Source organism: Globicephala melas, chromosome 10, assembly GCF_963455315.2.
Source record: "Globicephala melas chromosome 10, mGloMel1.2, whole genome shotgun sequence".
Lineage (NCBI taxonomy): Eukaryota > Metazoa > Chordata > Mammalia > Artiodactyla > Delphinidae > Globicephala > Globicephala melas.
This window is the reverse complement of record NC_083323.1, coordinates 98,796,349-98,818,438: the sequence shown is the minus strand read 5'-3', so window position 1 is coordinate 98,818,438 and position 22,090 is coordinate 98,796,349. Positions and strand designations below refer to the sequence as shown.

Below are 22,090 nucleotides of genomic sequence, written 5' to 3'. Positions count from 1 at the left end.
CCCGGTTTCCATGTGCCACCTCTCCCTCTTCACCACGCTCCCCTGGGACATCCGTGTGCGGGTTGCTAACTGCACACACACGCACACACACACGTACCCATCCTCACACGTGCACACACGTGCACCCCCCTTCTCCTCCTCAACCATAGAAGGATAAAGAAGCGGGAGCCCAGCCTCGCCCAAGCGGGCCAGCCGCCTCAGTGAGCTGCAAACCCAGTTCTGAGGCTCATTCCTCTTTTCATAGCAGTACCCTGGGCACGGGGTCCCTGGCAGCTCCGTTTCACCTAGAAAGTCCAAGGCTAAATGCTCCCGTCAGAACAGATGGAAACCAAACCCAAGGGTGTTTTCTTAGCTAAAGCGGTAGGGCTTCCCCCACCTGTGCTCTGGGAGGCAGCCGGGGGGCTGCCCACAGCCTGATAACAACCCAGGGGAAAGCCAGCCTCAGTCATCACACCTTCGGGGCCTGATCTGAAGCCCCCGAGGATGAGCCCTCTCTCTGATGGAAAGGCAGGTGGTGGAGGGACGGCTGGGTCCCTCGACCTCACTGGTAATCGCTCTGCTGGTGGACGGGGAGCTTGGCGAGTGTCCGCTGGTCCACGAGGTACCCCTCCCTGCAGCCTCAGACCTGCAGGCCGGGAAGTAGACCAACAAGCCCAAGGGATGCGTGGGGTTTGGGAGGACACGGGGAGTCAGCGTCCAGCAGGCTGCACAGAGTGACGAGGGACCAGAGGCATTTCTGAGACCCGCCCCCCCCGCACCCGTTCCAACGGTCCGGGAGCCCAGACCTCATGTTCCTGCCTCAGTCCTGCCTCTGACCAGCTGTATGACCTGGACGACGTGACTGCCCCCCATCTGGGAGGCTTCGCTTTCCCCATCTGTAAACTGAGGTGTGACGCGGGTGCTGGAGGGGAGTCGGGTGTCCATGGTTTTACGTCCAGCTGTAGCGTTTGGCAAACACGTGGAGGTGACCCCCGACTTGCAACCTCAGTGGTTCCTGAATGAGGACTGGACCTCGGGGGCCCCGTCACCGTGGAGTGTGCTGTGTGTGGGTCAGAGCTGTGGGTGATGGACCCCAGGAAGGGTGTCCTTTCTGGACAGGACAGGTCATTCCAAGCAAGAGGGCTTGGGAGCGGGGAGTGCCAGTGAGCTGTCCCGGAGGGGAAGCTCTCGGGATTTCTCTGCGGAGTCGAGGAGAGGGATGGCAACGGACTGGTGCCCAGGAGAGGGCAGAAGAAACACCTTGGGCCATGGGCCCTGGTTTAAAGCAGGGCCATGAACCAAGGCGGGGCCTCGGGAAGAGCTCTGGACTCAGAGTCCTGGGTCCTAGAGCCTTAGCCTCTAACAGTCAGTCTTCTCATTAACAAAATGAGCTCCAATGTTCTGCAAGAACATTTGACGTCTCCAGGACACCCGCAGGGCCCACCCACCTGCTTTACAAGGGGTCCGCTGGTGCTAAGGTGGGGAAGGCAGGGGCGCCCCAAGACAGACTGCTGCATCATGGAAGCCACTTCACGCACAAGCTGGAGGTCGAGGACGGGTCACGTGCTCCTGAGGGGCCGGGCGATCGCGAAGTCCCTTCGGTGACGGAGGAGAGCGTTAAGGCACCACTGCGCCCCTGTTGGCGCTGTGCTGAGGGTCCAGGGCTGCTGTGCTCGACAGGGGTTGGCCTGCTTGAGCCCCGGGAGCCCAGGACTCGGTGGCTCATCTGTGTCTTTAAAGGGAGCATCTTCCAGGCGGCTGGTGTGACATCAGCGCCCTGACACGTGTGCCGGGGAGGCTAATTCCAGCTGCTACTCTGGCTCGTTTTGCACAGCTCGATGAAGGGCGTCCCAGATTTGGAGACTTTGATATTTTTCCCCTTCCTAAATTGTAGGTGTTTCCATAATTGGCCTCCTGGGGAGTGCGAATTAGTCTGATTTTCTCTTTTTCAGAGCTTTCCATCTCGGGGGCATCAGTTGGAGGTGTAAGCAGACCCCGATTCCCTGATTTTACCAACAGGAGAGGCACCAGGTGCACTGCCAGAGGGCCGCCCCCGGGGGTACAGCATCCCTCCCCTGCCCCCACAGCCTATGCCCGAGCTGTGACCTCAGGTTCTGGGGCCTCCCCATGGAACGCTCCAGGGAGGGCCAGTCCAGCTCTGCAGCCGCTGTTTCCTGTGTCACCACACTCGGCACACGGGGGTCACTCCTAGCCATCCCTTCCAGCCGCACGAGGCCAGGCTCTTTTGAGCCGTCTTCCCATCAGAGTCCCGATTCTTCACCGTGGGATGCACCCAGTCTCTGGGTGGAATGGGGCGCGGGGTGGGGCAGGAGGGGGCTCCGGATTTGGAAACTGCAGTTTGGAAACTTACAGCTCAGCAGTAAGAACAGGGCGCCTACAGTCGTGGGAAGAGACCCATCTGCAGGAAGAAAGTTGGAAGGAACGGCCCGTTCAGGTTATCCTGGAGGAAGAGACCAGACTCTCCCCAGGCAGGCTCTGGGGCAGGAAAGTTTGTCTCGGATTGTCTTGGAGGGCCAGCTTGTGAGACCTCCAGGGGTCAGAGGTGGTCTGGACAGAGCCCTGGGCTTGGAAGCAGTCTTGGCTGGCCCGGTTCAAATCTCTCATTTTTTTCAGGTGAGGAAAGACTGAAGCCGAAAAGGAAACACCTCCTCCCGAGGTCACACAGCTGGCCAGTGGCAGCGCTGAGATGAAGGCCCGGGACCTCCGATGCCCCATGGGACCTTAGCGGCCTCCCCTGCCCGTGCTAGCCTCTGCCCGCCTCCTGTGGCAGAAGCTGGGCTCTGAGCACGCACAGCGCAATATTGTTAGGGAGGCAGTGGGCTGGGACAGCAGAGGTGCACGTGGGGTTGCGGGGGGACCAGTATCAGCACGGCCAGCTGGTGGGAATGAGGACCCGTCTCTGGGCCTCAGCGTCTTGGTCTGTCCATTGGGCTGATAGCAGTGCTTGCCTTTCAGGGTTGTTGGGAAGACTGATGGAAATGATAAATATCAAAACCCACGATAAACATTCAGATCATATCAATGTATTTTTGTTTGGTTTTTTTTTTTTGCGGTACGCGGGCCTCTCACTGTTGTGGCCTCTCCCGTGGCGGAGCACAGGCTCCGGACGCGCAGCCTCAGCGGCCATGGCTCACGGGCCCAGCCGCTCCGCGCCATGTGGGATCTTCCCGGACCGGGGCACGAACCCGTGTCCCCTGCATCGGCAGGCGGACTCTCAGTGTATTTTTAATACAGCTGACTTAGCGTGGTTAAATGGCACATAGGAGGCACCCAAAGGATTCATTTTGTTTTGCTCGAGTGATTCACCTGGGGAGAAACTAAAAGGTCAATGTGCCCTTGCGTCTTCCCACACACTCCAATGCAAGGAGCACCTCTGGGTGAAGCGGCAAAGGCTCCTGTCTAAATACAGAATTACCGAGATAATAATGGAGGCGCATGAAGCCCTGATCAGCTATTAGTAGCTGAGCTTAATGAGCGTCTACAGTGGACTCCAGCTGTTACCCAGCAGGCCCGGGATGCAAGACGAGGAAATTTGATGGGTAAAAGAAGCCCCCAGAGCACTGTCCTCCGTCCTGCCCGTCTATACAAGTGTGTATGCACGCGCGCGCGCACACACACACACACACACACACAGAAAGTGGGGAAGGGATGATTGAAGACAGACAGGCTCAGAGAGGGGACAAAGGGCTGGAAGTCCGTCTCTGCCAACTTCAGAGCCCCTCATCTTGGGCATAGGAACCGTTCGTGGTCCCATAGCCGTGGAGCACCAGGCAGAGGGGGGCCTCGCCTACCAGCCCAGCCCTCAGCCCCTCCTACAGGGCTCCAAGTCCCTCCCTGGGCACCCTTCTCACAGCCGCCCCTTCCCAGAGGTGGGCTGGGGTCCAGCCCAGGGCCGAGAACTCACCCATGGTGGCTGCTGAACCCCGGGAGAACTTGCCGTCGCAGAACCGGCTCAGGAAGGACGTCTTCCCCACGGAGGAATTGCCCACAAACACGACCTTGAAGAGCCGGTCTGGGGTGGACACAGAGCCTTCCTCCTGTGGAAGACAGACAGCAGGGTCAAATGCTGAGACGGCCGCCGGCCACCCCTGCCCCTGACCTGTCCCTGCGGTGTCCAGGGAGGGACCTGCACCAGCACCGGGGAGGCTGCTCGGGCCTCGGAGGCAGGAAGCTCTGGGCTCAGCGCACCAAGGCTCCTTCCAGCTTCAGCAGCGGGAAGAGAGACTTTCATTCCACCACCACTGCTGCCCACGTGCTGCGCCGCAGGCCCTGCGCTGGGCCGGGCATGTGGTGCAGGGAAGGCAGCCACGTGTACACATAGTCACGGCACGATGTTCCGAGTGCCCAGAGCACGGACCAGGAATCAAGGGGCTCGGGGTGCGGGGGGGCTCTGGGCTGGGGCTTAAGGAGGAAGCAGAGATTCTCTGCAGGGGCTGGGTGGGGAGGACAAGGTGGAGTGTTTGAAGGGGAAGGGGAGATATAGAAGATACAGAAGGCTTATCTATAACTCGGGGGCAGAGGCATCCCAGGCTGGGGTCGGGCCTCTCGTTTCTGCCCCGTCACTGAAAGCCTGGACTGGATGGAGGACACGCTCGCCTCCCTGCATGCTGCCCTTCTGTCCCAGCTCACCTTCCATCTAGGGTCCCTGTCTGCCCTGGAAATAAGGCAGGACAGTCTCCACTCAGTAGCTTGGGAAATCCCAAGATGCCAGGCTACGGGAAGAACGTTCCAGAACACAGTCATGGTGGTCCTTCTCCACCCGGCAGCGGGACAGACTGGGAACTGGCCTGCCTGTTACTCTGGCGTGTACGGCCCAGCGGGAAGTGGACTTGCTCCAGGATGCTGGGTGAGTGAGAGGCAGAGTGAGGACCGGCACAGGGCCCTTCCTCCGAATGGTCATTAAGTCCAGAGAGCCGCGTGCTCCCCCAGCACTGCCAGGCCAGATGAGGAGGCTTTGTAGAATCTATTTGGAAGTGGATTTGGGGGGAATTAGCTCCTCTCACCGAGCAAATACTATAGCGGAGTAGCAGCAGATATTAGCAGTACTTGAATTTCAGAGAAAAGCCATTAACAGCCTTTTGGGGAGAAATCAATTCCATGCTGTACTTAGGAGGGAATTCAAGGTCAATTACAGAAACTTAAACCCAACTTAAAAAAAAAAAAAGAGAGAGAGAGAGAAACCCACACTCAGAAACGCTGCCCGGCCCCAGTTTCTTTATTCCTGCATGCACAAGCACCACTCTCTGCCAGGGTTGTGCTCCGTTTGTCCTTTGTTTGGGACCAAAGCTCAGTGCAGCCACTGGCCCACCCCAGGCCCGGGGACGGTGGGAGGAGATGGTCTTGGCTGCAGACGCAGTGGCGGACCTTCTCTGTGCTCCCCTCACCCTGGCCCCTGCCTGCGGCAGGACACTTATTCCGCAGACAGGATATGATCAACCCGGTGATGGTTCGGTTTGGGGAAGGACCCACCTCACAGGAGCAGCGAAGCTGTTCCAGTTCTTGCCCTTAACCTGGGGGACAATCCACCTGCCCGCGAACGACAGTGAGACAACAACATTGTGGGGAGGGGCTGGAGAAAGGCTCCCTCCACTGGCAAGTCAGGGGATCTGTTCTCATTCTCCTTCCCACCACTGTTTTTATTTTTTTAACGCTTTAAAAAATGAAAGTAATACACACTAATTTCTAAAATTAGGAAACTTAGCAGAGAGGAAATGAATGACTATTCATAATTTACCCCCAACCCTGAAATGGTCACTATTCCTATTTGAATACATTTCTTCCAGGTTTTTTTTATATAGATGAATCAATATATGTTTTTTTGAGAGAAATTTGAGATACTATGTATACTTTATTTATATTATTATATATAATATAAATTTATGTATAATTTTCTATTTGTTCCTATGTTATTGAATTATATATAAATATTTCTGAGTCACTGAAGTTTCCCAAAAATGTGATTTTTAATAGCACTATAACATTCTATTAAATTACTATAGTCTCATTTATGTCCCTACTGTTGTTTTTTCAGTTATTTGCTCTTATGCACTTACATTCTTGGATTAAATTTTTGTCTGGTTTTGGTTATTTCCTTAGGAAAGGTTGCTAGAGGTAGGAGGGCTGGTTCAAAGGAGGCGGACTTTTAAAGTTCTTGATTCCTATTATCAAACTACTTTCCCGAAAGCTGGTACCAATCGATGGCTCAGCGGCCTTGCAAGGGGCCCTCTGTGGAGGCTGCTGTGTGACTGGCTTCCAGCAGACACACTTCCTCTCTGCTGCAGCTTCTGTCCCAGCTAAACAGCACCGCATCCCGGTGCAGCCGGTGGGGATGCAGAGCGGTGGGTGCGAAGGCTGGGCTCCCCTCACTGCGGGCTGGGTGGGCCTCCTCGCTCTGGGCTCTACTTCCCCACCCGCCTGAGGGGAGAACAGATCTCTGATGCCCGTCATCCAACAACCGCAAGGATCGGGTGCCACGGCAGACACGGACGCTCAGCCTCTTCCTTCACCCCATCTCCCGTGGCCCTCTTAACACTTCTTTCACATTTGGGGGGCTATCGTGGGGTATTTAAAGCCCCATTTGTGCCCACTGCCAGCAAGTGTAGTCTGTCCACTTTTGGGGATGTAGAAGGGGGTGTAGGGGGGCTGCCCCACCCACCAAGGGCCCTTCAGAGGAGTGGTTTGTAGGCATGAATCTTAATCCAGGCCCAAGAATGATAACCGAGGCCAAGAAGTCCCCGTGCAGGGGCTGGAGAGGGCTCACCGGCACGCACGCCAACGCCTCACTCGGACCGCTCAGCTCTGAAGGCCGCCACAGGGTGAGGGAACTGTTCTAGAGGGTCCGGCGGCGGGCAGGGGGAGGGCTGAGGGGCCAGTTCCAAGGCCTGGGTCACAAACAAGGTAAGGAGTATCACCTGTGATCCAGAGGAGGACGGTCCGCGCGGCCCCCTTCTCCCGGGGAACTCAGCAGGGAGAGCTGGTGGGGGTCGCGGGGATGGAGGGTGGGAGTGCAGCGTCACACTGCCGGGAGGGCCGAGCTGATTAGGAACCGAGAGAAAAGCGATGGTGCGCAGACTTTCCCCGCAGGGACTGGCCTGCATGGGGCGGTTACAGAACGGACCGGAAGAGGTACCATTTTTAAGGCGTGTGACAGCTGACGCTAATTGCCCAGCAGAGGCTCGGTCCGACTCTATAAATGCAGAATCTGAATCAGAACAAAACACATAGGGGCCAACAACAGAAGTTGTTAGGAGAGTGTCCCCAGACGCCCGAGTCTCCACCATGACACTCGGCAGAGCAGAGAAGGGCGGTACCCGAGGGACACAAACTTGCCGCGTCACCAGGCCTGCTGAGTCTGGCTTCCTGAGCGGCCTTGGGGCTCTTGGGCTCACACTCGAGGGACAAGGCCCAGGGTGACCTGCAAGCCAGTGAGGGATGCACCCTTACCTCAGACGGGGTCTCTTTTCCGACGGGCTGCCCTCGGGGAGACGCAGGCATGAGTTCCAGAGGTCGGGACGGCCCGATTTGTCCCTCCGCCCCCTGGTCGGAGGCCTCCCCTTCTTCCGGGCATTGGCCCAGTGGCTGCTCAGAGCCGCCCCCCAGCAGCTGGGGCAGCGGGTCCTCTTCAATGGAGATGATTCTGCGGAGCGGCCGGGAGAGCAGACCCCCGGTCCCCGGCCCCTCTTCTGTAAGGGGGTGCCCACTCAGGCCCAGGGAGCTTCTCCTCCGCAGGATGCCAAACACATCTTCCTCCTCCTCTGACTGGCTGTTTTGGAGAAGAATGAAGAGTGGGGAGAAGATTGTAAAATGTATCAGAATGGAAGCTGGGGGTCTGTGACAGAGAGCTGAGGAGCACACTTTTTGGGGGCAGAGAGGAACCAAGAAAGGGAAAACCAGACCCAGCATTGTTCAGCTCATTCATTCAATGTCCTTATGATGAGGGTGAGATGAAGGCAAAGGTGATGATGAAGGTGAAGGTGGTGAAGGTGAAGGTGATGAAGGTGAAGGTGATGAAGGTGAAGGTGATGAAGGTGAAGGTGATGATGAAGGTGAAGGTGGCGAAGGTGAAGGTGATGATGAAGGTGAAGGTGGTGAAGGTGAAGGTGGTGAAGGTGATGATGAAGGTGAAGGTGGTGAAGGTGAAGGTGAAGGTGGTGAAGGTGATGCCGGCTCCCAGGTATTAAGCTATCGACAGTCAGCAACAGGTGCACCAGCCCCGTCCTCGTGGAGCGCTTAGCTTAGCAGGGCCAGAGCAGTCATGACACACTCACTGCGCTGTCCCAGACTGTGGGAGGTGCCACAAAGGAGAAGCAAAGGGTGAAGAAAGAAGGACAACAGATGTGGAAACAAAGCCTCCTGGGTTAAAGGGCGGTGGCCTCTGCCCTGGTCCCATGCCAGCCCTTACCAGCTGTGTGTCCCCAGGTAAGACACCAACTCTCCAGGCCTGTTTCCTCACCCTTCCGCCCTGCCCACCTCCCCAGTAAGCCAGTGCATAAGCCAGACCCGTTAGGGAAGCAGCCCTCGGGGATGCAGGCGAGGGAGACCACTGCTCTGGGAGGGACCCTGGCACGGCAAGCGTCCACCACCAGCTCAGGGTGGGAAGGAAGCCCTCCACCCGCTTCTCCTTCCTTTCTCCTTAGGATCAGGAGTGAGTGGCCTCAGAGGCCTGCGTGCACGTTTGCTTCCAGAAACACCTGAGCAACAGAACAAGGAGAAGCAGCGGGGGGGTGTGCAGCACTCGGGCACCAGACGTGGGTCCAGGGCACGGGCTGTGTCCCCAAGGTTTGTGAGCAGAGGCCCCACGGGCCCTCCTGGTGCAGCCCCCTCTCAGGCCTTTATGAACAAGTCAAGCTGAGGACTGTTTTATGGGGAGGAACTTGAGTCCAGAATCGAAACACACACACACACACACACACACACACACACACACACACACACACACACACACTCTCGAGAACTACAAAATCGAGCAGGATGCGGTGGTGAGGCGGAAGTGGGCGACGGACACAGAATATGCAGCACAGGGAAAGCCCCTTCACTTTGCCCCAACTCCCGCCCCCCCCCGCTCCTAGCATTTCTGGCCCCTAAGGACCAAAAACAGAAAAAAAGAGAAAAAAATGCGTGTATCACTGTTCTGAACTCCGGACACTTCTAAGATAAGTTAAGGTATAGCGCTTGCTCACAGAAGTGCTGACTTAGCTCGGATCCCCTGATATAAAATAAAGGGTCTGCAGCAATTCAAGGACTCTTACACTTATTTATAAAATCAGCTTTTTACGGAAACTGACTGCCATCTTTCTAACAAATTTCTTCTACATTCTGACGAGCCTACTAAGTGCCTAGCCACGTCGGCACACAATTGGTGCTCCCATCTGCTTTCACTCTGCTCACACACACGAGTGCACGTGTGTGAACACGTGTTGTGAGCATGTATGCACGCGCACAGATGCAGAGCATGGCTTTTCAAAGCCCTTGCAACTAGAAAAGACATGGACACTGAAATGACCCTAAATGAAGCGTTTCTTGGCAAAAGCTTCTTACTTGGGAAATTCTCAAGCACTATTACATTCCAGAATACCTTCAGCTTAGCATGACTAAGCTCCTTTTTGGTTTTGCCACCAAATGCTATGCACCAGCGGCAGACAGCAGTCACCTCTGACAAAGTCTGCATGGGAATTCGGGGTTTGCAATTTATCGATTACTCATCAATTATTGTCTGTGTCCTCCACTCAATTATAAGCTCCATGAAAGCAGAGACGGGGTCTATTTTGTTCACTCCGTATCCCCAGCACACGGCACTGAGTCTTGCACAGGGCAGGCACTCAGTAATGGATATTAAGGGCAGGCCTCGTGTCTAATCGATCTTTGGAGACTTCCCAGAACTCAGAGAATGTCAGTTACAGAGTAGGCAATCAGTCTCTGCTTGTTGGAAGCACATATTCCGTTCCGAGGAACCAACAGGTGAACTGTTGATGCAGGAATCTGGCTCCCATGTTGTGTCTCCTGGTTCAGCGATTTAGAAGAGGAGTTCACGATGGTCAGGTTCAAGGTCTTGAGCCGTCAGCGGATTGACATCCCCAGGGCACCTCCGCTTGGCATGTCTATTTCATGCTTGCTGTCCCCAGGGTCTCCCGGATGAGCAGCTTTACACACTTTGCCCCGGGTTTGATACGTGGGGATCTGGCAGTCTCCACCTCTCTGTGGCCACATCCATGGGAAGAAGCACGTGCCCCAGAGAAGACAGGGCAGGGGTAGGGGAGGGAGGCTGGCGTGCCTCCTTCGGGGAGCAACAGGCCACCCCTCTGGGGACTTAAATGCAATCGTGTGCTGTCCAACAACAACCAAGCATGTTATCCCTGAGTTAATTAAATATGAACTATTGAAAGGAGTCTCGTCAAGTACAGGCCCCATTCTCATCTGTAAAGGACTTCAACGATTGGAGATTCCATACTCTAATTACCCTTCAGACTCACGCAGTCCTGTCCCTGGAAAACCAAGAGCATCCGTTCTGCTCAACAGACAGCAGAGCCCGCCCAGCACCCACTCCCTCCCTCTCTCTGACCCCTCTGTCCCTCCCCTGACCTGCAGCCCCTCTTCAGCGCCCCCTGGCAGGAACGGCCTGTCCTAAGTGCTTGCCCTGCACCTGGATGTCAGAACAGGAAGGCACGCGTCCTCCAAGACTCAAGGGGAGCGATAGTGGCTGACCCCAGGCTTCCCGCCAGGGCCAATCTGCACTCAGCTTGGGCTCAGAGCCTGCTCGCAACCTGGCAAGACCAAGGAACAGGTGATGAATGAGCACAGCAGGGACGCCTTACCTTCTGAGCACCCCTCCGCCATCCACGTATTTGCCGATCACAGAGCCAGATCGCTGCTTCTGGCTTGCCTTGGAAGCAGCTGTGTTTGCCTTGGCTGCCTTGTCTTTCTGTAGAAACACAAAATGCCCTCAGATCCACGCCTACTGATTTGTCCCAACGTTGGAGCAGAAAAGGGCTCAATTCCCCCACCTCATAGTACAGGCTTCAAATAAAACTCGAAAGGAAGCAAGCGATGGCCTGGGCTCCCTGCGAGCTAGCCTTCACCCACTCTTCCCTTCTGCTGTCATCTCTCACCATAATTCCTCCATCTCCCATCTAATAAGCTAATCAAAGTTCCGAGCCTGGGGTCTGCCAGGTTACCCCTCCCAGGAGTAGTGCTAATTTGCAAGAGGACAAGCTAAAGGTGGGATGCACTGGAAAAACATGTATGGGCAGAAAAAACGCTGTGCATCTTTAAATCACACACCTTCTGCAGTGGGGTTTCAATCCCTCTTTATTTCCAAACCCCCAGATAGGAGGATCAATGAACCCAGAGCCTTGTCCACAGCTACGAAGCCAAGACAGGGTACTTCAGATCTTTTGTGGAAGTAGGCTGGCTGTAGGTAAATTGCTCACGTATCTGCAATGGAGAGACTGGGTGGAGTGGGGGGCTTACACCTGCCTCGCCAGGGCTCCCCTGACAGATGTCTTCCAGATAAGGGGGGGTTAGATCACAGGAAGAATCTCTCATTAACCAGCCAGCCCCGTGGTTCCCAGGGATTCTTCCTGAAAGAAGGAGGGGCTGCAGTGCCCCAGGGCCCCCGCAGGTATGGCTGTGATCCCAGATTAATCTTTAATTGTGATTCGGCATGAACATGATTTTATCCCTCTTTCTTCCATTCCCCACAAGGGTTCTTACTCCCTTAATTCCATTCCCTTCTCAAAGCAGAATGAGTTTGGCAGGTGAAGGGAAGCCAGGTCAAGGGATTAAGGTGACATTTGTTAGGAAGTTTTAAAATAAATTTGGTGTTACTTCTTAAACAATTATAACCATTACCACCATCAAACAAACATGTGTAGGCTTAAGCCTTGCTCTGATAGTACACATAGGTGGGCGGCAGAGACATGTTGCTGACAGCCAGTGGTAGAAAAGACATTGTGATGTACAAGGTCCCTAAAGGATCTGCACTTCTAAGCTAGGTTGCACCGAATCCGCGGCAAGCTAGCTGCCGTGTACTAACCACATTTAGGGCACTGAACAGCTGGGAGTCCAGCGCAAGACCTTCCTTTCCAAGAGTTTTTCACACGCACAAAAATCCCTACAGTATGGAAAAAAGGATAGAGAATCTCCTTCCTCATGTGATAATGGGGGTCATGGCCCAAGGAGGCTAACGATTTGCCCGAGGACACACGTGAAATTCACCGTGCGATAATCCTGAAAATCAGAATGTCACATCAATCCATCCTGCCCGCCTTTTTCTTCCCTTCACGGCTTCCACAGCTACGGTCTAAAGGGGAGGATGTTAGGGGAATGAGAAATCCTAGATTCTGTTTAACGCAGCCGGAAGTGAGATTCTTTAAATAAATACAGGATTTTCGTGCTATTTGGGAAAGTCTGTAACTGTGGCACTCAGGGTCAGAGAAGCATCGGTCCCCACAGGGTAAAAAAATTGTACATAAAATCAACTATGTAAATGGTGAAATATACTTTTTTTTTTTGCGGTACGCGGGTCTCTCACCGCTGTGGCCTCTTCATTGCGGAGCACAGGCTCCGGACGTGCAGGCTCAGCGGCCATGGCTCGTGGGCCCAGCCGCCCCGCGGCATGTGGGATCTTCCTGGACCGGGGCACGAACCCGGGTCCCCTGCATCGGCAGGTGGACTCTCAACCACTGCGCCACCAGGGAAGCCCGAAATATACATTTTTAATTCTTTCTACGACAGTGTGTAAAAATGAAAAATTTTCATCAAGCGATCAACATGTTAATGAAGAAAAAAACTGAGCATTTTGGTTTAAAAGTCATGGTGCCATTTCAACTGCACCGTCTCATGGATGGTACGATCATTTCTACATCCAAGAAATGTGGGACCCTCCCAAGTATCCTGGTCTCGTGATGCCAAGAGGAAAGTGTGTCACTTCACGGGGAATTAACACACTATGACCCTATAGGTCAACCTGAATTTTTACTATTTTCAAAAAATCTTATGCCACCGTCCTGCCCACACAAGGAGTGACCAGATTCCAAGCCTCAGGATCTTCTTGGGCCAGTCCCAGCGCAGGTCTGGCTGCCACTGGACCCCAGTCTTCGTCTTCCCCCAGGGGAGGGGGCACTGGCCAACTACCTGAAAACATATGTCCCGTTCATCCCGAAGATGCTTGTTCCTTTCCCTGTGGATGGAAAAGGGGAATCTATTCAAACATGGGGCTTGCAGTCAACAGATCCAATAGCATTGGTTTGACGGTCAGATGGGTACAGAGGAAGGCTGGGCATGGAAGGCCCGGGGAGGGCGCGGAACCGCTTTCCTTAGTGATTGTGGCTAAGGGTAATTGTGTATAAGTCAGGTCAGAGGCAAGGGGATACACAGAATGGCCTTGTGACACCCAGGGCCCTTCAGGATCCTGCATTGGTCCATCTGATCACTAAGGGAGCTTTCCACAGAGCTGACCAGGTGTTCCAGCTCCGCCTTGAACTTGCTGTGCCCCCCGCCAAACCTTTCATTCATGAGTGCATGTGTGGCTGCATGCCACACGTGTCTCCCTGAGCCCACACTGTGTGCCGGGCACTGCTCCAGCTGTCAGGGCTACACCAAGGAATGGAAGAAAAAGTTCCTGCCCCCAGGGCATTTGTATTTCATTGCTATTGAGAAAAATAAAGTGGGGGAGAAGTGGCATAAAGAGGGCCAGAGATGGAGGGTGGTCAGGGAAGGCCTCACTGAGGAGGTGGCATCTGAGCAGAGGCTTAAAGGGTGCGGAGGAGAGAGCCCAGCAGGGATGGGGGAGAGCGTCACAGGCAGAGGGAACGGCAAGGGCAGGGACTGGGGTTGGGAGACACGTGGTGTGCGTCCAGCGGAACGGAAACGAGGGAGCGGATGCTCAGAGTGAGGTCAGAGGAAAGATGGGGGAGGTGGGGACCTGCCATCCCCTGCCTGTGGGCCACTGTCAGAACTCTGAATTTATCCCAATGGGATATGAAGCCATGGGGCGGGGGGCGGGCTTTGGCCGAGGAGTGTCCTGACCTGACTCAAGTTTTAAAAGGAACCCTAGAAACGCTGGGCTAAGAGTGATGTGCTGGGGACAGGATGGGGCCCTGAGAACTGGCCCATATTTTAAGCAACGTGGAGGTCATTGGTTCCACGTTCGGTGGAATAGGGGGAGAAAAAGCCTGGTGGAGGGTTGAGAATGCGAGGCTGGGAGATGGAGGCGGCCGAGTGTAAATGGAAACGACTCTTTGGGAAGCTGGGGAGCCACGCCTTCGTCTCTTGTCTCCTGGAGCATCTCCATGCAGAGGCTCCGATAGGCAAGGGAACGTTCTGCTCTGCACATGTGTCCTCTGTCCTTCGTGGCACGGCTCTGTAGCGACGGCCGCGCACCAGTCACCCAATTCTCCCAGGAAGCCTGCGACACAGGCATGTCCAGGTTGTTGACAAACTGCTCAAGGTTGCACAGGTGCTGAGGGGCTGGGCTGAGTCTGGAACCAGATCCAGCTCCAAAGTGCACGTTCCTACCAAGCGCCCTGAAACTGCTTCCATGTGCCCCCATTTCCCTTAGGACGGCAGCCCCTCGCCGCTGGGCCCCACCCCGGCCATGGTCCCGATCCCCCCCACCAACAATTCCCGCTGTCCTCCCACCCCATCTGCTCCCAGCTCTCTCTGTCTCTCCCTGATGCCCATTTCCCCCGGCTCTCTGTCTCTACCCGGAGATCTCACTGTGGAGGAAGAGTCTGCCGCGGGCTCTCCCGCCACATCCGGGCTCTCCCCGGCTGGCTCGAAGACCAGGCAACAGCACAGCAAGGTTCAGGCTGGGATTCTGCACAGACGCTGGTCTCCATGAAAAAGACCCCCAAGTGCTGGCAGAGTGCTGCCTCGTCATCCTCCCCTGTGCCTTCACACTGAATCTGCCTCTGTATTTTTTTCTAAGTACAATAGAAAAAAGGGAAAAAACCCAACCAAACTCGTTCTTGTACATCTTATTCTCTGCCTTCACTAAAGCCTTCCTGAGAATCCACACCTTCTCTCACAGGGATTAAAACTTGGCCCCTAAGAACCACTTCCATCTCCCTGGCCTTTGGAATCACATCTTGAGGGAAACAAATCTGAAATGCATTCAGTTTGAAGAACTTTTCTATTTGGTGGCATCAAAGATGCCAGATGCAGTGATCTTACCTTGCTTTCAAATTAAAAAAAAAAACAACCTAAAAACCTTCAAAAGGTACCCAATTCAAACCCACCTGCACTTTAAAAATCAGGACCCGAATTTCATCACTATTCCCCAAGAGGCGTTTGACAGGCAGCACGTATAGTAACTTAGAAAGCTCAGAGGCAAAACTGAACATTCCATTTTCCCCACACCCGTTTGCGTTTGGTTGTTTTTTGGGGGGGGATAATCCAAACCAAACCAGTGAGCTTTGAATCTACAGGTAGTGTAACAGGCTGAGGACTCTCCGAACGCCATTCTTGCTGCTCTGTTTGTGACTCACTTACTCATTCAACAAACACGAACAGAACACGGCAGAGTAAAGAGCGCCAGCCAGCTGGGGACTCAGTTCCGGCTCTGGCCGCGAGCGTCCGGGTCACTCCAGTAAATTACTCCATCGCTCTGATATCTGCTTCCTTGATGGCTAACCCCTGTATTAACAGCTGCCCTACTTCCCAGGTTTTGTTGAAGATGAAGGAGATACTACCTCTGGCATGGACTAGACGCTCCATAAATTCAGTTCTCCTCCTACCTGAGCAAGTACCGTGCCAGGTACCAAGCAAGCAGGAGGAGGCAGCGCCTGCCTGCAGAGGTACAAACTGGAGAGGGGGCTGGGCACCTGTGTAAATGGACCAAACATAATGGAGAGGTGGTGCTCAGCTGTCCAACAGTATGTTGGGGACCAGGGAAATGTGGGTGCTCCCTCAGCAGGCAGGGGAGACTCTGGGGGTGCCCCTTCCCACCCAAGGCTCTGGGATGCGGACGCACCTTAGGAAATCCAGCTGTTTCAGGAGCCCTGACTTCTCCCGCTGCAGACTCTCCGTGACGCGGTACACTTCCCTGCAGGGGATGCAAGATGGCAGTGATGAGTGACATGTGGGGGGAGGGGGTGCTACCAGGGCACGAGGCAGTGATGAAGTTGGACCCGGAAGGTGGTGCCCGGGCTGGCCTTCCTCTGGAGAGCACGGCCTCGTGCAGGCCTTATAGCCAGGTCTCACCAAGTCGTCTCAGACACCCTATTTGGAAGGTGAAATGATCCCTGTTTTTTGGTGGTTTTTTTTTGCGGTACGTGGGCCTCTCACTGTCGCGGCCTCTCCCGTTGCGGAGCACAGGCTCCGGACGCGCAGGCTCAGCGGCCATGGCTCACGGGCCCAGCCACTCCGCGGCATGTGGGATCTTCCCGCACCGGGGCACGAACCCGTGTCCCCTGCATCGGTAGGCGGACTCTCAACCACTGCGCCACCAGGGAAGCCCGATCCCTGTTTTATAGACACAGATAGTCAAGTAGGTTTGATAACTCTCCCTGGCAACCCAGGACTGAGCCAGGGTCCTAATCTAGACCCCCGACTCCCTGTCCCAAGGATACGGTTTGATGATGACTGCACTGTTTTCTCAGGCTCCCGGTGGTCCTGCCCCGCCCCCACCAGAGGTCAGGGAATCAGAATCAATACTCTTCTCCAGCCCAGCCTCGGAGGGTAAGAGCAGAGCTGGTGTTTCTCCCTTCCCCCGTCCTCCCCCCATGCTGGTTTAGTTTGTATGCAGGAGCTATTGAAGACCTATCTTTCCTTCCCCACTTTCCCCCAACAGTCTCCAATCTGTTCCCGGAGATCTGGAATTTCCACTGTTGCACATTCATTTCTTTGACTAAAATTTCTTATCTCTAGCTACAAAGCAGAGATTTAATGTATCAATCATAATCCGTCATTTACATCACAGTGTGAGCGTGTCAATCACAGGACTTTTGAGGAAGGGGAGAGAGAAGCTGAGACATACACAGGGCGGCTGGAGGGCAACGCAGGCTGCGAGACAGGGGCTGTGTGTGCCTTGTTTACATCTGTACCCTCGACACAGTGGCTGGCTTGGAGGTGCAGTCAACAAACAGCAGTGGGAAGAGAAAAAAGAGAGAGGGCTAAAGGAGGAGCGGGGAGGGCAGATGGCAGGGATGGAGGGAGGAAGAGAGCTGGAGGGGGAGGGGGCGTTTAGGAGGAAGCCAGCACCACTCAGAGAAGAAAGGAAAAAAATAAAGCAGGGTTTCCCTGGTGGCGCAGTGGTTGAGAGTCCGCCTGCCGATGCAGGGGACACGGGTTCGTACCCCGGTCCGGGAAGATCCCACATGCCGCAGAGCGGCTGGGCCCGTGAGCCATGGCCGCTGAGCCTGCGCGTCCGGAGCCTGTGCCCCGCAACGGGAGAGGCCACAGCGGTGAGAGGCCCGCGTACCGGAAAAAAAAAAAAAAAAAAAGCAGAATGGGGTGATGTTGGAAAATAAATCTTGCTTAACTGCACAGTTCTGCTTCCATCCTTCCCTCTGTGCTCTGCACCACAGTTCAGGGATTTTAAATCTCCCCCAAACTTACTGCAAAGGGTCCCGTATTTCCAAGCCACAGCCTAGTAAATGCGTCACTGCCACGGGCCGTCAGGGCTGCCTTGACTGTGCGCAGGCTGAGCTGCGTAAGGACGGTCCCCTGGCAAAGCCCATCCGCGTCACCACGAGCTTGCTGGGGCCACAGGGCTCGCAATCGCCTTATTCCTTGAGCGGTATCTGTGGGGTTTCCCCCTTTATAGCAGAATTATAAAGTCACTTTGCGACAGTAACAGACTGTCTCAAATACCAAGTTCACCTCAGACAATGCTTATTCAGTAACAGAACTTCTCTGGCTCCTGCAGAGCTGCAAACCCCAACATTTTATTACCAATTATATTTAATGTCAACTGGAGGGAAAACAATGTCTTCCCTATTATCCAACCTGGGTCCCTAAACGCCGTCTGGGACTCTGCTCCGAAGGGCACCAGGTGAGCACAGCTGTCTGGTCGCAGCCTGGCGCCCTGGGAGCTCAGGTTACCTGCGTCGGGCTTTGGGGCTCCGCCACCCCCAACCCGGGTCCTGCTTCTTCCTGGGGCAGCCGAAAGCAGAGGGCTTTCCCCGCTGAGGACAGACACTCACACCGGAGACCTAACCTAATGGGTCCTCACAGTGTCTGACCGAGTGGCCAGTTCCTCTACAACCAAGAGGACCTCAGTCCAAGCCTCCTCTGGCCCTGCTTACGAGGCACCAGGGACCTTGGCAGCGTGCCCACACACACAACTACACACACATACGTGGTATGCATCGGTGCAAACCTACGTCTATTTGTCTAGTAGACACACATCTGTCTAAGCATGCACACATATGTATATTCAGATAGATTTTTTGTGTTAACAAATAGAAAAGCATTTCTGCAAAAAAAAGACACTTGGATATTTGACTAAAATGACCTTGAAAGTCCTTCTAACCTAGATGTTCTACAAGTTTATGTCTGGCTATCAGGTGAAGCGAAAGGCACAGAACTTGCCATTTTGCGGTGGTAACTGGTGAGAGGTTTCTGGCTGCTGGAGGGAAGGGCTGTTGGCTGTGTTTTTATGAGAAAGAAAGAAATATGGAGCGTTCTCCAAAGGATCCGTCAGTGGAAAATGCAGGCAAATGTAGAACTGTGTGTGCTGTCGCTTTGTAAAGAGTGTGTGTGTGTGTGTGAGTGTGTGTCTGTGTGTGTCTCTGTGTGTCTGTGCCTGTGTGTGCATGTGTGTGTCTCTGTGTGTCTCTGTGTGTGTGCATGTGTGTCTGAGTGTGTGTCTCTGTGTGAGTGTGTCTGTGTGAGTGTGTGTGTCTCTGTGTGTGTGAGTGTGTCTGTGTGTGTGGGGGGGTCTGTGTGTGCGTGTGTGTGTGTGTGTGTGTGTGTGTGTGCACGCGCACATGTACAGAACACTCTGGAAGGAGCCAGAACTGGTGTCCTCTGGGTGACGGGATGCTGGGAGTCAGGGGTGGGGGGCAAACCTCTTTCTGCCACATTTCGTGCCTTTTCATAAACCACCTCTCCCCCAGATACAAGTTAATTAACAAAATAGAGGTGCTGCCTTCCAGCCGACCTTCATCTTTATATTGTCTCCCCTGCTCGACTGCTCCTTCTTTATCTGATTTTAAAATCTAGTTCTCCTTCCTTGGGCGTCTTCAGAGAACAGGAAAATTCATTTTGTCCATTCAGAACTCCAGCTGATACATGACGGGGTCTGTTGATCTAGAGGCCCACTCTCCCCCCTCCCAGCAGCATCCGGCAGCTGGACATCATGGGGGAAGCACAGGGTATCAGGAGGACGAGGCTCTGACCTTGTTTTCTGACACTAACTAGCTGGGTGGCTGCGGGTTGCTCACTACCCCTCTCTGAGCTTGTTTTCCATTTGTGAAATGAAGAGGTGGCTTCCAGCACAAAGGTCCTGTCGGCTCTGCTGGTCTGGGATCCTGCTCTATGGAGGACAAGCTAAGCCTCCCCCTGCCCTTCTCTCTGGGCCGCTCTGGACGAGACACGCTCTCCCGGGCTCCAGCAGGTTCCCCAGCTGCACAGCTGCTGCAAGCTTCTTATTGAAACAAAGTCGCGAAGGTTCTGGACTCATTTATCTCTCCCTCCTAACCCTCCTTCCCTCTTTTTCAATTCCCAGCCTCCAGAGATTGTGTGTCTGGCTTGCTTAATTAAGATAAGACTTCAGAAAGATTTTAATCCTCACGCTGTGATTCGTTGTGCCGGCTCCGGTGCTCATTTCCATTTGCGGTTCTCATGCCTGTGCCTTTCAGATGTTTGTCGCCTTCAGGACTTGATTGAATTTTAAGAGCCTGACTCCTTAATTCTGTATATAAAGTTAAGCACTGGTTGACCTGATCTCAACGGGGAGGGACGGATTTTGCTTGTTTACAATGAAATATACTTTCCTTCCGCCGGGCATCCAAGCCTTGAATGGAGGGGTTGATTTTAGTCAGCTGCTTGGGAAGACATATCTTTTGCAACTGGAGATGTCTTCCTAGGGTAAAACTCCAAATCCAAACACATCCCCTCCCTCTCACTCTAGATCATTCCCAAACAGTACAGGACATCATACGTGAGGCAGACAGCAGAACAATTTTTTTTTTTTTTTTTTTGCGGTACGCGGGCCTCTCACTGTTGTGGCCCCTCCCGTTGCGGAGCACAGGCTCCGGATGCGCAGGCTCAGCGGCCATGGCTCACGGGCCCTGCCGCTCCGCGGCACGTGGGATCTTCCCGGACCGGGGCACGAACCCATGTCCCCTGCATCGGCAGGCGGACTCCCAACCACTGCGCCACCAGGGCAGCCCCAGCAGAACAATTTGATTTAGGTTGAGGCACCGACGATTGGCCAGCCGTCAGACAGTCAGGGCTTTTGAACAAAGAGAGTCAACACAGGTAAAACGTCAAGCATTGGTAAGACTGCCCTGTTTTTGAAATCAGACTTTATACCTTACCTCACCCAGGACCAGGCACCCAGGTTCTGCAGAATGACTACATGAGTCCTCGAACAAACGAGTGAGTGAAGGGTGGCCAGTCCTAGTCCTGGGCACAGTTTCCCGGCTGACTCATTTGTCACTGTGGGGAGTTAGCAGCGTGTGTCCAGCACTTAGCGTCTCAGGACAGGTACTTAACACCTCTGAACCTCAGTTTCCTCATGCATAAATTAGAGTTGATAACAATGGTACCTGGCACATCAGGGTGCTGAGAAGGTCAAATGAGATAATGTCAGATTTTCGACGTAAGTGAGGTACGCTGAGTGCCCAAGACAGTGTTGAAAGCACTGAGTAGCTTTCAACAAATGTTGCTGATGTGAACCCGGCAGTGAATGCACTGGTACGTGGGTGAAGAGATAAGCAAGTGAGATTCCGGGGCCTCAGAGAGCCCTTGTTCTCAAAGCCTAACACTCCTGAGACCGATTCCTCACTGACTTCTCTGGGTCAGGTGCAGACCCAGCCTGGGACTGTTCCCAGGGGCACCTCCATCCAGCAAGCTGAACCCAATGGCTGGACACCTAGTTTATCAGCAAACCAGTCCCCAGAGATGTGGGGCTGCCCACACAGGGCCCACACAGAGGAAGGTTGAAAAAGGAAGGAAAAGGAGGAAGGAAAAAAATGGGCAGAGCTGGGGTGAAGCGTCCAGGGCACTGTCACACGCCCTGTCGAACTACATGCTGGCCTCGGAAGTCTTCCTGGCCCACCCTGTTCTCCCAGGTCTCCGAACCATGACAGTCACTGTCTGGTCGTTCCACTCCCTCAGGATTTCCCCCCAGACTGCCCCCTATTTGTTGGCTGGATAACGTCTTTCTAATCACATAATACATTGTCTGAGAATGAGGCTGTACGTTTCTCATCAATCCTAGGGAGTGCTCGGCACAGAACTGGTCTGCTTCACAGTCTCAGAATCCTAGAAGGTTAGAAGAGGTCCCAGGGACCAAGGAGCCCCATCCCCATGTTATGAGCAAGGAGAAGGGTCTGGGGGGCGGGCTAACACGCTCACAGCGGGGGACGGATCTGGAGGGCACAAGGGTGACACTCACATCTCCTTCTCCTGGTGGAGTTTTCGGGCCTCTTGCTGGAGGCTTTCCAGCTGCTGCTGGGCATCCTGCAGCTCCCAGGATGTCCGCTCCAACTCCCCGGCCAGCTCCTGGTTGGTGAGTTTCAGCTTGGTGTTCTCAGCCTTGGTTTCATGCTTGTCGTTGTGCAGGGCGGTGCACTGGCCTTCCAGCTGGAAAGGAACGGGGGCGTTGTGCAGAGGGGAGCGATGAGCGAGCTCCGCCCCCCCATCAGGCTGGCCTTTCCCAGCCGCGTCTCGCTTCCTCCACCTGGTGAGCGGGAACCCATGCTACTGCCCCTCACTGCCCTCAAGCCTCAGTCAGCTTTGTCCTGCCCCTTAATGCACACGCACACACTTCTGGAGGCAGGAAGGATAAGTTCAGTTTAATGAATGTGGCCAGTCAGCGAAGAAGGAAGCAACAACAAGGAATTGTGTGTGACTCTCAAGAGGCTCCTGAGTAATCAGGCAGGCATGCAGTAATTAAGTCGAGTGGCAATCATTCATTGGA

General features: G+C 54.3%; 1 protein-coding gene across 1 annotated transcript in view; it reads right to left on the bottom strand.

Annotated features, from left to right (window-relative positions):
* Positions 1 to 22,090, bottom strand: part of CRACR2A (calcium release activated channel regulator 2A) — a 103,947-nt gene that overhangs the window by 15,929 nt on the left and 65,928 nt on the right. Inside the window, exons 8-13 of the mRNA XM_030834684.3 lie at positions 21,566 to 21,753; positions 15,971 to 16,042; positions 13,132 to 13,177; positions 10,812 to 10,918; positions 7,444 to 7,762; positions 3,905 to 4,037 (exon numbers count right to left, since the gene is read on the bottom strand). Of these exons, the coding sequence (XP_030690544.1) occupies positions 3,905 to 4,037; positions 7,444 to 7,762; positions 10,812 to 10,918; positions 13,132 to 13,177; positions 15,971 to 16,042; positions 21,566 to 21,753 (865 nt within the window). The remainder of the gene's footprint in view (positions 1 to 3,904; positions 4,038 to 7,443; positions 7,763 to 10,811; positions 10,919 to 13,131; positions 13,178 to 15,970; positions 16,043 to 21,565; positions 21,754 to 22,090) is intronic.